General features: G+C 39.0%; 1 protein-coding gene across 26 annotated transcripts in view; it reads right to left on the minus strand.

Moving 5' to 3' along the window:
* The window catches only part of dlg2 (discs large MAGUK scaffold protein 2), a 1,295,060-nt gene that overhangs the window by 256,270 nt on the left and 1,025,182 nt on the right, over positions 1 to 13,608 (minus strand). For all 26 annotated transcript variants that reach the window (XM_062977087.1, XM_062977095.1, XM_062977092.1 and 23 more), the window contains one exon: positions 12,903 to 13,044. In XM_062977087.1, coding sequence (XP_062833157.1) covers positions 12,903 to 13,044 — 142 coding nt within the window. The remainder of the gene's footprint in view (positions 1 to 12,902; positions 13,045 to 13,608) is intronic.

Here is a 13,608-nt window from a genome sequence, read left to right on the forward strand (position 1 = left end):
CCAAATAATTGACATGCTGCTTTTTCTCTATTGGTTTTCATGGACAAAAGTGAAGGAACCATTATGAAGAGAGGTGGGCCATTGTGATCCCCATAAACATCAGTGATCATACTCCCAGAAGCCTTAGACAGCACAACCAGTGATGAGAGATTGAGGGTAAGATTGACAGCTACCCCTTATTGTAAATGGTGGTCCTCAGTTGAAGGCTGGAAAGCTTGCTGCTTAAAGGACTGGCAGGTGACCCTGATTTGTAGAGCCACCATCTATTTGAGGGGTGGAAAGTTTTTCCTTTTATATAAAACCCAACAAGATGCCTTAAATCCATATATTCTGGAATTGGCCCCTTCAGAAAAATGGAAATGCATGCATCATATAATCTATAAGTGTGGACACAATGTTGATTTTACAGAGGAACTTTCCTTTGATATTTAGGCAGAACCCAACTTGGCAAAAGTTATTTTTTTATTTGTTGACTTGCATAGCATGGATTTCAATAGTACTTGGCCATGCTACTTGTGGGACATTCAGTCCAACACCATTTGGTGAGCCATTGCCCACCATTGAGTTAGAACAGTTTCTTTATAATTTTTATTGACTGACAGTCTTATGCTTTGGTTCAAGCGTTCCCATTGTAGCCCATTGTAACAAACACACTGGGAAACCACAACAGGATGGTGAATAGAAACAGTTCAGAAGGAATACAGTGTTCCCTCACTTATCGCTGGGGTTAGGTTCCAGCACCACCCGCAGTAAGTGAAAATCTGCGAAGTAGGGACACTATATTTATTTTAATATTTATACATGATTTTAGTAGTTATACACTATTTTAAGTCTTTATCAAGCAATTGTGTGTTGATAAATCACCTCCCTCTCCTCCCGTTGCCGCTTGGGCTCCTTTTCTCTCCCTTTGGTTTCTCCTTCCCCCCTTCCTTAGGCTGTAAATTGTAATTTTTTAATGATTTATAATAGTCTTTTATAGTTTATTGAAAAACCGCAAAACAGCAAATCGGCGAAAAGTGAACCGCGAAGTAGTGAGGGAACACTGTAATGTCATATGGTTAAATTAAAGGTAATTTATATAGATATATACATTAAAATGTACTGGATTGAAAATGAGCAATAAAGTCCTACAACAGGGAAGGCTAGCTCTTGAAATAGATTTACAAATGTTCACAAAATCAAATGAACAGGGATTAAGGAAAGTGTAAAGAAAAATGGAGACACGCTCTTTCAATTAGATCAACATTACTTAATCCACAACCAAAGCACTTTCAAAGACTGAACAGCTGCTCATTTTATGTATTTTATTGTGATTAACGCAAATACAAAGCATTTGTTACATGTTATGAATCGAAATAAGGTTACATAACAAATGCACCCCATCCCCAAAGCATCTGGAGATGCCATTCCCGTTTCCAGTTTGTACACAGTTGTCTTTTTAAATGTCAAACATTCAATTGTACATTCTCAAACACACCTTCAGACAAAGAGGTTCACATTATTCTGTACATCATACAAAACAGGCTAAAGCAGTAATCCTTCAGTACAAATACAAAATTCATCTTTTAGGTTCTGGGAGTGTATGTCATATATTTTACAAAAAAAATTGACAACCCTGTTTTAAAAATGCTTTGATTGAAATGATGTTACCATCCACAGGAATGAACGATTGGAGTACAAGTAAATTTGCAACACAAAACCATACCTAAGCTTTATTTTTGGAAGTTATGTTCACTTATAGGTCAACAAACCATTGTGATAGTGGATATGAATACAAAGACTTAGGAATCTCACCTTGAAATATTTTCATTAAATGTCAAGATATACAATGGATAGAAGAATATGAAAATGAATTGGAGCAATACTGTCAGGTATATAGTGAAAATCAAAAGAAATTGATTTCTATTTCTTCTTTGGGGAAAAGAAATACACTGTTCCTTGGAATGTGTGTTCTCCTTTAAGACTACCACAGTCCACTACCATTTACACACAATTTAATTCGTTCATTACAATGATTTTACCTATGTTGAAATGGGTTCCATTTAGAAATGGCTAACTTAAATCACATTGATTCCACTGGACATTTTCGAAGCACGGCTAAATCTGGATCCAACCCATTCCAAATGCAAAAACCAAACTACAAGTATAATAATTCAAAGAATTATACAAGCCCCTTCTTGTATAATGATCCATGTGAGCGAATCATCACATTAACTGTGGCATAGCCATTGCATTAATCTAGCTTGGCATAACCATGCAATGGAGAGCTTGAGAAGCAAACCAATTAGATAACATACTGCTAGTGTTGCTAGTTGTAATTGTCCAGGACTACAGATACATCTTGATGTTTTATTTCTTATTCTTTTGTAAAACTTACTATTATTCCATTGTCTCACGTCACCAGCATTCCTTTATTACATTTGAGATAATCTGTCTTGACTCCTGTTTTTTCATATAATCCCCCTACACACAGGTTTCCCTCTGAAGCCGTTTCTCCTCCACTTCAATTTTCAGGACATGAGGTGACTTTTAACCAGTTCTTTTTGCTTTGGGATATATATACAGTAGAGTCTCACTTATTCAAGCCTCACTTATCCAAGCTTCTGGATTATCCAAGCCATTTTTGTAGTCAATGTTTTCAATACATCGTGATATTTTGGTGCTAAATTCGTGAATACAGTAATTACAACATAACATTACTGCGTATTGAACTATTTTTTCTGTCCAATTTGTTGTACAACATGATGTTTTGGTACTTAATTTGTAAAATCATAACCTAATTTGATGTTTAATAGGCTTTTCCTTAATCCCTCCTTATTATCCAAGATATTCGCTTATCCAAGCTTCTGCCGGCCCGTTTAGCTTGGATAAGTGAGACTCTACTGTATGTATGTATGTGTGTGTGTGTGTGTGTGTATGTGTGTATATATATATACACACACACACACACACACACACACTTGTTTGACAAATACCTTCTGTGGTGATATCTGAGAAATTGTATACTCTGAAAAGAGTTATCTTTTTTTATTCGTTATATTATACCACTTTGAACCAAAAAAGAGGGAGTCAGAGCATCTTACAAAATAGCTAAGATCATAAATAAACTTTGAAAACAAAATAATTAATTATTTGCTGAACACGTATTTTATATTGCATTTAATGTGTTTTTGTTTTTAATTTTTGCATTGGTTTAATTGCTTTTATTTTTCCATTGTCTCAGAAACCCTAGTGGGCTGAGAAATATCTTCAATAAATAGAATGTGAGTTTACGGACTGCTTTCTCTGCTGGAATCTCATTTGTGCATTAAGCATTTGCAGATTTGATTAATCTCAAATTATTGTCTTGTATTTTCCCTAGCCATTTCTTAGGCCTTTCAGGACAATACTATGGTCAAATTCGAATGCAAGTTGACCGTAGAATCATGCTGGAGAAGTGTTCCCTTGAGTTGTAAAAAACATTCATTTTTAAAATTTATATTAATTGTTTTGCAGTTTTATGGGGATTCATGTTCCTAAACCGAATGAAACATGAGGGTCATCAGTAACCACCATATGCTGCCTCCAGGTTTCATGGCAAAATGCCTATGGATTGGACATCAATTGCTGGGATAACAGATAAAGAGCTCTTAGGCCCCTTCTACATTGCCCTATAACCCAGGATCTGATCCCAGATTATCTGCTTATCCCAGATTATATGGCAGTGGAGACTCATATAATCCAGTTCAAGACAGATAATGTAGGGTTTAGATCCTGGGATATAGGGCAGTGTAGATCCAGCCTCACATTTGTTTTCCTTTTTGGCTATGCACAGCATCACAGCAATAATAACAGCAATAACAATAACTATATAGATTTTCAGGATATTGCCATTCTCAGATATCACCATGCACAGAGGAGAAGGCATGCCCAAATGGGGTGGAAATCCACTTCATGTGAAATACAAATAGAAGAAAAGTCACCTCATTATGTCTTTACCACAGAGAAGCTGAATAAGGGAACCTCAGCTCATTAAAGATACCTGTGGAGTAGGACTAAAATTCTCATTATTCCTGATTGCAGGCTACCTTTGTCCTCTGCTTTACTTTGTTTTTTTCTTTTCTTTTCATCTATCAAAATCCCTCAAGTGTAGTTAGAATATTTGCTGCTTGATCAATTTTAAATACTCAGCATTCACTCCAAATATTTTAAATGATGGAGAACTAGACCTGCAGTGACAGGGCTCTTTCCGGGGAGAGAAAATTTTCAGTCATATCATGCAGTTAAAGCAAGCAATGAAGAAATTAGCTGCTATTGATAGAAAATGAATTCCTTGGATCTTTCAATTGGATAACACTTTTCTTCCTCTGATGTTGTTTCACTTGGTCTTTGTGTTGCCATAACATTGCTATATATAATTGTAAAACCAAGCACTTAAACACATCCCTTGGAAGAAAATCAATATTTAACCAAAACTAAGCTTCAACAATATTTTTGTTTGTACCCAGTAAGCTTTCATGCTTTAGTTTGTACCTTCTGGAAACATCACCCAAAGCTATAAAGTAGGGATAGAATTTTTTGTCGCTCCAAATATTTCTGAACTACAACTCCAACATTCTTTACCATTGGCTAACAGCTTTCTAGACTAGGAACATGTAGACTAAACAGTAAATATAGCTTATTTGGTTGTCTGGAAAAACCAAAACAATGCAGTTCCTGGATTTCTTATTTCTGAACTAGACTGAATGTTCCTCTTTTCCAGTCTCATTTAAATACTAGAAATGGTAAACATCTGAATTCTTTAACATTTGCTAGGAAAAAGTCAACTTTTATACTCAATACGATCCAACATCTTTTGAGGAACAGTCATTTGCAACTTGCTCAGAGAATTGGATTTTTCCTCTTTTCCTCCTCACTTTTAATAGCACGAAGGACTTACTGCACCTTTTCCTTGCTGTTTAATTAAAGATTAATTGCAATCACAGCATATCTCCATGCAGTTGATAGCTGGTGAATTAATGGGCAGAAACATGGAATGTGTCCTAAATTGTCATGCAATTTTAGGATTACATTATTTTTAAGGGCAATAATATAATTGTAGCATGGTGGAAATGTATCTTAGAGCACATTTGCAAGGAGCTGCATACTACTGTATTTTCCAACAAAATCATACTCTCATATGTTTGCAAGTATTAATGAAATGCATTCTTCAGAATCAGACACTGTGCAGTTTCAGAGGAAGCTGCAGCAATAGGCTTAAGGAAACAATTCTATGTCATCAGAAAACATTGTGAATTATTGAAAGAGTTATTTCAATGATTGGATAACCTTTCTGGCCAGCAGCAGTTCTCAATGTAAGATGGAGGTGGTTTTTAAGGCAGTACAGGGTAGTAGTTAGAGCAATGGTCTAGAGCAGGCATGGGCAAACTTTGGCTCTCCAGGCTTTTTGGACTTCAACTCCTAAAAATCCCAGCTAGTTTAGGAATTGTGGGGGTTGAAGTCTAAAACACCTGGAGGACCGAAGTTTGCCCATGTCTGGTCTAGAGAGACCTTGAAATGGCTGTGGAGGTAACCTGGACCAATCACTCTATCAGACCCAACAGTCATTGGGTTAGTCACTGTTTTTCAGCCTAATCTTTTTCATAACAGAGTCTATAGAAACCAAGTTTTCCATCTTGAGCCTTGTTAACATGGAGATGGTACAAAGGACTCACCTACCAAGAAACACAATCTCTCATTGAAGCATCTTTTAGCCTTGGTGCAAGTGAGGATGCTATTGTTGCATTCATTTCTTCAAGTTCTTTAATTTATTCTTGTATCATATGCCCATAGCCTGAGAGTTTTAGCAATGCATGGGATAATGAACCTCTGAACTAACAGAAGATCATTGGTGGTCTTCTATTCAAAGAGTAACAGAAAATAACAGGAATTTCAGTATATTCAGGACTGTACGATAGTCCTTAAGAGTCCTTCTAATGACTTAATTTGTTTTGGAGGTGACAGGGTATTCAGAAGAGAGAAGGATGAGCCATGTGAATTGCACAAGGTAGGCTGGGATCCCTGCTGAACTAGATTGAGCTCATAAACCTCCAGTTCCCCACTTTGGAATATACAGTCAGCCCTCCACAGACTGGGGAATGGTTGCCTTAAGGAGACTGTGCATAGCCTATAGGTACAATTGCTATTGAATTTGTTAGGTTGACAGAATTTTGCAATAGTAACCTGGCAAACTTGACAAACTAAAATTAAGTGTACAAGCCTGTGCCTCAGAGACCCCATTTTCATCAGCTTCTGGTCTGTTTGGGGTGCGGGCGGGCGTGGGGAGATATAAAGTTGGGATTCTTTTAGAAAGCCTGGTTTTCTAATTTCTCCTAGTCTTACAAGCAAATAAAAGTCCCTGTCGCTCCATGATGATCAGATAATCCTAACTAGTTTTTCTTCAGTCATCCCAAATGTACTCCATTTGGTTGAACTGATCATGCATTTTCTTTGAAGAAGAAAACTGCACTAATATTTCCAGTGAAAGCAAGATGGTTCTTTTGTTTTGAAAGAGAATAGCATGTGATCCTCCAATCTCGACTGTTACTTAAAACCACATTACAATATGCAGGCAAATCTGCTTAACAAAAAAGGGTTAATACTTGTAATGAAAGAGGAAGGAGGAGTGCAGTTATATACAAGAAGCACAATCAAAATACTGTAGCAATGAATTAGTAATGGGAAAGAAAACAGTTCATCCTCAGTTTCTCTTTTTCTCTCATTAGTGATGCATGCGGCTAAATGGCAAAAAGGCATGCGGTTGTATCAAATTGCGGGATATAGGTCCCTCTCTATAGTTTCCTAATGGAAACAAACAGAGCAGAAAGAGGTTTGCAACCCCTCTATGGGCAGCCGGTGCGTGGAACGCATCTTCCATACATCGTTCTCATCATGGTTACCATGCAAAGCAGCACTGAGAATTGTGATAATGATTATGTTCTTCTCTATTTTTAATCTTTAAAAAAATAAATAAAAACAGAATGGCTGGCCCAAGACATTTTGTTTTCTGAGGCAAAGGAAAGATGGCATCTCCTCCCTAGTCTTTTGGGAAGTCAATTGGACTGTCAATGGAATGTATTCCATAACTAGTGGTGGGATAACATCTTCTGCTATGTTTGAACATTGGACTAATTTGGAGGGACTATAGGCCAGGTTATGTGAACCCCAAACATGGTGAATGACTAGGGGGAGCAGGTAGAGCAGTGATTTCCAAGTTCTAGTGCTCCAAAAATTTTAGACTTCAACTTTCAGAAGTTACCTTGGACAATGATCAAGACCTCTGAGAGTTCAAGTCCAAAACTGCTGAAAGACCACAATTTGGGAAATACTGAGTTCCCGATCATCTGCCTCTTCATGCAGTTTATTTACTTCATCTTAGTTTCATTTAGTGATGATGGCCCTGACTAGAACACAGAAAACTATCCATCAGATTACATGTCCAGTTTCCAACATCGCATGGAAAACCACTTGTTTGCTATCTGAATTCCTTCCTCACTTGAAATGTCTGGGTTCAAATATGTGGTTTCTGTACAAAGCAGGTGCTCTATTATTGAGTGATGGCCCAGTGTTCTTATAGCTAAAGGTACAATATTATGAGTGAAAAAAGACAGAACAGCTGTGTTGCATCTGAAAATGTTGAGACAGGCCCACATTGCTGGGCTGGATGAACCTGTGATATCTCAGCAAGCAGAGTTAAATTGCAACATTCTTATATTTTGGAAGCACCCATAGAAGTATTAGATATTAGTATCAGGCAATAACATGGCAGGCATTGGTGACCCTTGAAACAAAATGTATCCCCCAAAAGTCCTTTACAAAAGTTTACAGACATTTCACTCCAGTTTGGTGCACAATTTCATACAAGTGCAATGCAATCCCAATGCAAGTCTACTCAGAACGGGATCTCATGGGTGTTAGGGAAGGTTCAATGAAATTCCCTTGAAGTTGAGTCAGTAGAGGATTACTATCTTATTTCTTAAAATCTCTAAATGCATTCAAAACCTGTCTGCTCCTTCCCAAATGCATGATGTGTAATGCAAAAGCTTCACATTGTTTACTACTTCTCATCTACAGGCTACAAACTCATTATACAAGCAAGCAAGCTCCCAGTAGCAATTTTTATAGCGTCAAGTAAGTTCTGAAAAGCAAAGGTTTAAGATGATATCCAAAATGGATTTTGTTTTTCAAAAATATCAGCAGCTAAGAAAGGGACCAGGGCTGACTTTCAGGCTCCCAATCTAACCACTGGCGCACAATGCCTTTTGTTTCTTATCAAGCAAACTGAGCAACATGAAAATATCCACACTGGAAATAAAGAAACAGCACTACATTTAAAGCAGGTTCACAAGTGGGTGCCCATACAATCGTTTGCATTTGAGCACTTTGAAAAGTATTCTAAAAGAAGGCATAAGATCTTCTCCCTTCCCAGCAGGCAGAAGAGAACAAAAAGAATGAAAAGGATGTGTTTTGCTTTGCTTATTTGTTTGTCTCAGTGATTGATTGTATCTCTTGCACTCATGAGAATTCCCCTATTGGCTGGCAGTTATCCCTGTTCCAGTGGGACACACCTACCAAGGGAAGTCATATCTGCAAAAAGAGAGAGAGGTCACTAGGGCCAATATCCACAAGGGACCCAGAAGAGAGAGAGAGAGAGAGAGCTTTGACTGGCGCAGGGCTCCCAATTGGGGACCACTTCACTCATTACCTTTCTAAAACACATGTATCCCACATGTTTGGCAGCAAACGCAGGCCTGGAAGCCTGGGATTTAACCCTGTTGTAGATGAAATGATTTTAAAAATATTTTCATTTATTCTCCCCATTCATATCCAATATAATCATTCTTGCAACTACCTGCAAGATCAGTCCTGGAAATACGTAGGTTCTACTTGAGACTGACGGCCTCCCCTAAAAAAGATATTAATTGTCTCATGGGCAAGGAAAAGAATCGTGGAGTTGGCCATGCAAGTATAAGATAAAAAGGGGGTTCACATCCCTACAAAAAAATTATGAAGGCCACCATTTTGGGAAGGTGACCATTGTTCCTCCTAGAACAGTGTCATGTAATTCAACAGGCAAAATATGGTTGGAAACAATAAAGGCCACTGCTTTCTGCCAATAACAGAGATAACATGGTGAACTGGTGTGGATGTTGAGCTAGGACTAAAGGAGGCCAGCCTTCAAAACTCCATTTGCCCATGGAAACCCACATGGTGGTCTTGGTGAAGCCACACGCTTTGTACGCTTGGATGGAGGCAATGATAAACTTCATTTCAAAATATTTTGTCAAGAAATCTTGGAGAGGGTCACTATAAGTCAGGGTTCACTTGAAGGTACATCTATATCCATAATAAAAGGTACTGGGATTTATAGTTCACCTGCAATTGAACCCCACCGATGATGGACCAGGACCAAACTTGGCACACAGAGCCCCCATAACTAATAGAACATACTGGACAAGTTTGGGGGAAAGGGAGTTATAGTTCACCTGCATTCAGAGAAACTATAACTTCCACTGACAATGGACCGGGACCAAACTTGGCACAGAGAAGCCCCATGACCAACTGAACATGCTGCAGGGGTTTGTGGGAATGGGCCTTGATTTTGGGAGTTGTAGTTCACCTGTATCCAAAGACCACTGAACCCAGCCAACAATGGATCTGGACCACACTTGGCACACAGGCTCAACATAGCCTACTGTGAATACTGACAGATGTGAATACTGACAATTGGCCCAGGAATCTGGGAGTTGTAGCAGTTCATCCCCATCCAGAGAGCACTGCCAGGCGATGACCCAGCCAATGACAGATCTGGACCATACTCAGTACAGACCCAAAATGGCCAACTTTGAATACTGACAGGGTTTTGGGAGGAGAGACCACGATTCTGGGAATTGTAGCTCACCCACTCCAAACTGTGAATACCTAACATTCAAAGACAAATAATGCCTTTTTCAAATAACCCGGGCACCACTGGGTCCCCGAGCTAGTTACAAATAAAATAAGCTGCCAGTAAGGCAAATCAACCACTACCCAAACTGTGGGAGGAGGACCCTGAATAAAAGTGTGTTTACAATTACAATGTGGTTGGGCAAGAATATTATTACGTTTATTTATACCCTGCTTTTTCTCTCCACAAGGAGACTCAAAGCCACTATATAGCTTTAAAGACAGTTGAAGCTGTACCCTTTCTGTTTGTAGGGCTCCTCTTTTGGTAGCTGCTATTCATGTGCTTGCTTTTACATCTAGGGTTAAGTATAGCCTCAAATGCAGAAAAACCATCTTAGTGGGAATCTCTAAGAGAAAAATGTGTCACTTTCCACTTCTCTCCTGTTGACCACTTTGTTGCACACATCTGGTAATACAGGCTCTCAGACTTGGGTTTGCTGCCAAATTACTTGCTCTATTCCAAATGTGAAGCATTTGTTCACCAATGCAGAAATGTAAGTGGCTGAAACTCTATTAAACCTCTCCCTGAATAATGAGTGAATGGTCCTCAGTGGCAGAAGCCAATATGTACTTGATAAAATGATGGAATTCTGATCAGCACCAGTTTTGAACTTTACATTTTCCCTTCTGTCTAACACAATTCCCCTTCTTGCAGTCACCAGGTTAAAGAATAAATCACAATACAACGTAGATCAAGGGTCATTTCTATGAAATGGAAATTGTTGGAAGAAAAATGACATTGTACGAATAGCATTAGGCAGTGATGGCGAACCTTTGAAGTGCTCAAACCAGAGTGTGTGTGCATTTGGGGGTTCAGTGAGTGAGGAGTGGTGACCCCAGGGAAGTGAGCAAGAGGAGATAAGCGGGAGGAAGAGTGAGTGAGCAAGTAGGGCAGTGATGGCCAACCTATGACACGCGTGTCAGCACTGACGCGCCTCGCCGGTTTTGCTGACACGCTGCTGCATGCAGATTGATTGGATCACTAATGTCTTTTGTGGCCAAATTTGGTGTGATTTCGTCCAGTGGTTTTGTTGTTTACTCCATGGGAATTATGCACTATATATATATATATATATATATATATATATATATATATATATATATATATATATATTCTATTATTATTCTATTATTATTGTAGTATATTATTATATTATTACTATTATATTATTATTATATTATTCATTATTTATGACAACATTGAAACTACAATAGAGAGAAATCAGCGTGGAAATTGCAAGAGGTACCATAGATTGCTGTACATGGAAATAATGGTAGTAAATAGTTTTTGATTTATTAAATACAGTTATATATTACAATTATATATTTTTGTTATTTAAACTATATATATTGTGAAATTATGGGTTTTTTTTTTCTCGAAGTGGTACACCACCCAAGTCATGCTAGGTTTTTTGGTGAATTTTGACACACCAAGTGCAAATGGTTGCCCATCATTGGAGTAAGGGGTGGGCAAGCAAGTGAGCAGGGAAACGGAGCAGGCAAGCAAGTGGATGGGGGAAGAGGGAGGAGCAAGTGGGCAAGTGGGGGGCGGGCAGGTAAGCAAGCAATGGGGCAGCCAAATGGGTGAGCATGTAAGTGTAGGGCGGCTGGGCAAGTGAGTGGGTGAGTGAGTGAGGGGGTAGGCAAACAGGCAAGCAAGCGAGGGAGCAAAGATGTGGGCGCCTTAGTAGGCGAGTGGGGGTGGGATGGTGAGCAGGGGGCAGATGATGGCCCATGTGCCAGGAGAGAGAGCATTGAGTGCTCCTTCTGGCATGCATGCTATAGGCTCGCCATCACTGGAATGGGGCATTCAACCTTTAGTTGGAAGTCATACTGCAGTCTTAACATTGACAGTATATCAATTAGAGAATCTCTCCAAACTTTAGGAATTATAGTTTGATGCAGGTATTCAGAATTATTTTAGAGATCCCTCCTTTCTTTCAGTTCTATAACTTTTCGGTCACAGTGTTAAATATAATAACCAGAAATTATGGTGTATTAACACTGCAGCAAACCATTGCAATGGAGGATGGATCAGTAACATTAAAAAAAATACTGCAATCAGGAATCCATTCACTACAATTGGAAGGCTGTCACATACAAAGACAACATAATAAAATGGCTCTTAAAATAACCACTATGTCCTTGTCATAGTCATGTCATTCATAAATGCTGAAAAACCAGTGTAAAAGATAAAGTACACACATATTTTGCAGAGGAGAGACTGTACTATGAGAAAAAGACAAATGCTATTGATGAACAGTCCAGATAATTAGAGTATATTAAGCAGTCCAAACAATCAGGGGAACCACATGCATTTGAACCTTAATGGCACATTGGACTGGAATCATTTGCATTTGTGATTAGGTCTAAATGAACTGATTCAGCAGAAGATCATGACAAAGATATATAAAATGAAACCTGCTTTGCTATGCGATGGACTGTTTTGAAATTTCTTCTGCAATGGGTTACAGGGATATAGCTAGCTATCCAGACAGGGAAGCACATTTATTGCTGCTAGAGGAGCAGATGAAAGATGGTTGTCCCTCCAAAGCAACTTCAGTGCATGTATTATGAGTCATTATGGAGCATAAATGCAAAGGAAGGTTGGGGTTGGTGCAGGGACTGAGGGCAAATCAAGGTCCCAATGCCAGTACCTTGGAAATGAGTATAGAGCCTCATGGACCCAGGGGCAATGGCAAAAATAAAGATGAAGAAAAAGTGCAGCTAACTCCACCCTCCCAATCTCAGAATATAAGCACTGGCTCCCTGCTTATCTATAGAGGAGCTAAATGGATGTCAGACTCATATTTCTTTCCAACATAATAAGATTGTTTCATGGCTTCTGCCCTGAGCGTGATTCTAATGATCATCCTAAAACCATATTCCCTAAAGCAAGGACTCAATTAAAGGCAGGAAAGTAAAGATGGATATCTGACCTGGTATAGTCATCCTCCACTAGCATGTGCTTTGGGATAGGCGAATATCTTCCTGGAGAGATGGGGGCCATAGACGCCTTGTATTCTAAAGTGCCATTGTTGCCTGAAGACAATATATGGTTTTCCATTGCTGGGGAATAAGCTGGAAGTGAAACACAGACATTTACTGTTAGTGAGATTTGACATGCAGTTCAGTGTCACGTTTTTGATATACAATGTCGAAAATCTTTTGTCAACTGTCGTGCAATCAAAATATCCCCGACAGATGGCCATCCAGGATCTGTTCAAAAGCCCCCAAAGAAGGAGCTTACACTATACTCTGGGGTAGTGAGCTCCACTGTTGAACAACTCTTACAGTCAAGAAGTTCTTTCTAATGTTCAAGTAATTTCCTGTAATTTGAACCCATTGCTTTGAGGCCCTGCATAACTCTGGGATTTGTAGTTTAGTGAGGCATAGGACCTCTCTGGCTGAGTAGTTTAAAGGCCCCTCCCTAAACTACAAGCCCCAGAATTCTGCAGGAGATAGAAACTGGATTTAAAATGGATCCATGCTCTAGTGCAGTTGTCCTCAACCTGTGGGATTCCAAGTGTTTTGACCTACAACTCCCAGAAATTCCAGCCAGTTTACCAGCTGTTAGGATTTCTGGGAGTTGAAGGCCAAAACATCTGGGGACCCATAGGTTGTGAACCACTGCTCTAGTGTGAT

Source organism: Anolis carolinensis, chromosome 3 (genome assembly GCF_035594765.1).
Source record: "Anolis carolinensis isolate JA03-04 chromosome 3, rAnoCar3.1.pri, whole genome shotgun sequence".
NCBI classification, from domain to species: Eukaryota; Metazoa; Chordata; class Lepidosauria; order Squamata; family Dactyloidae; genus Anolis; species Anolis carolinensis.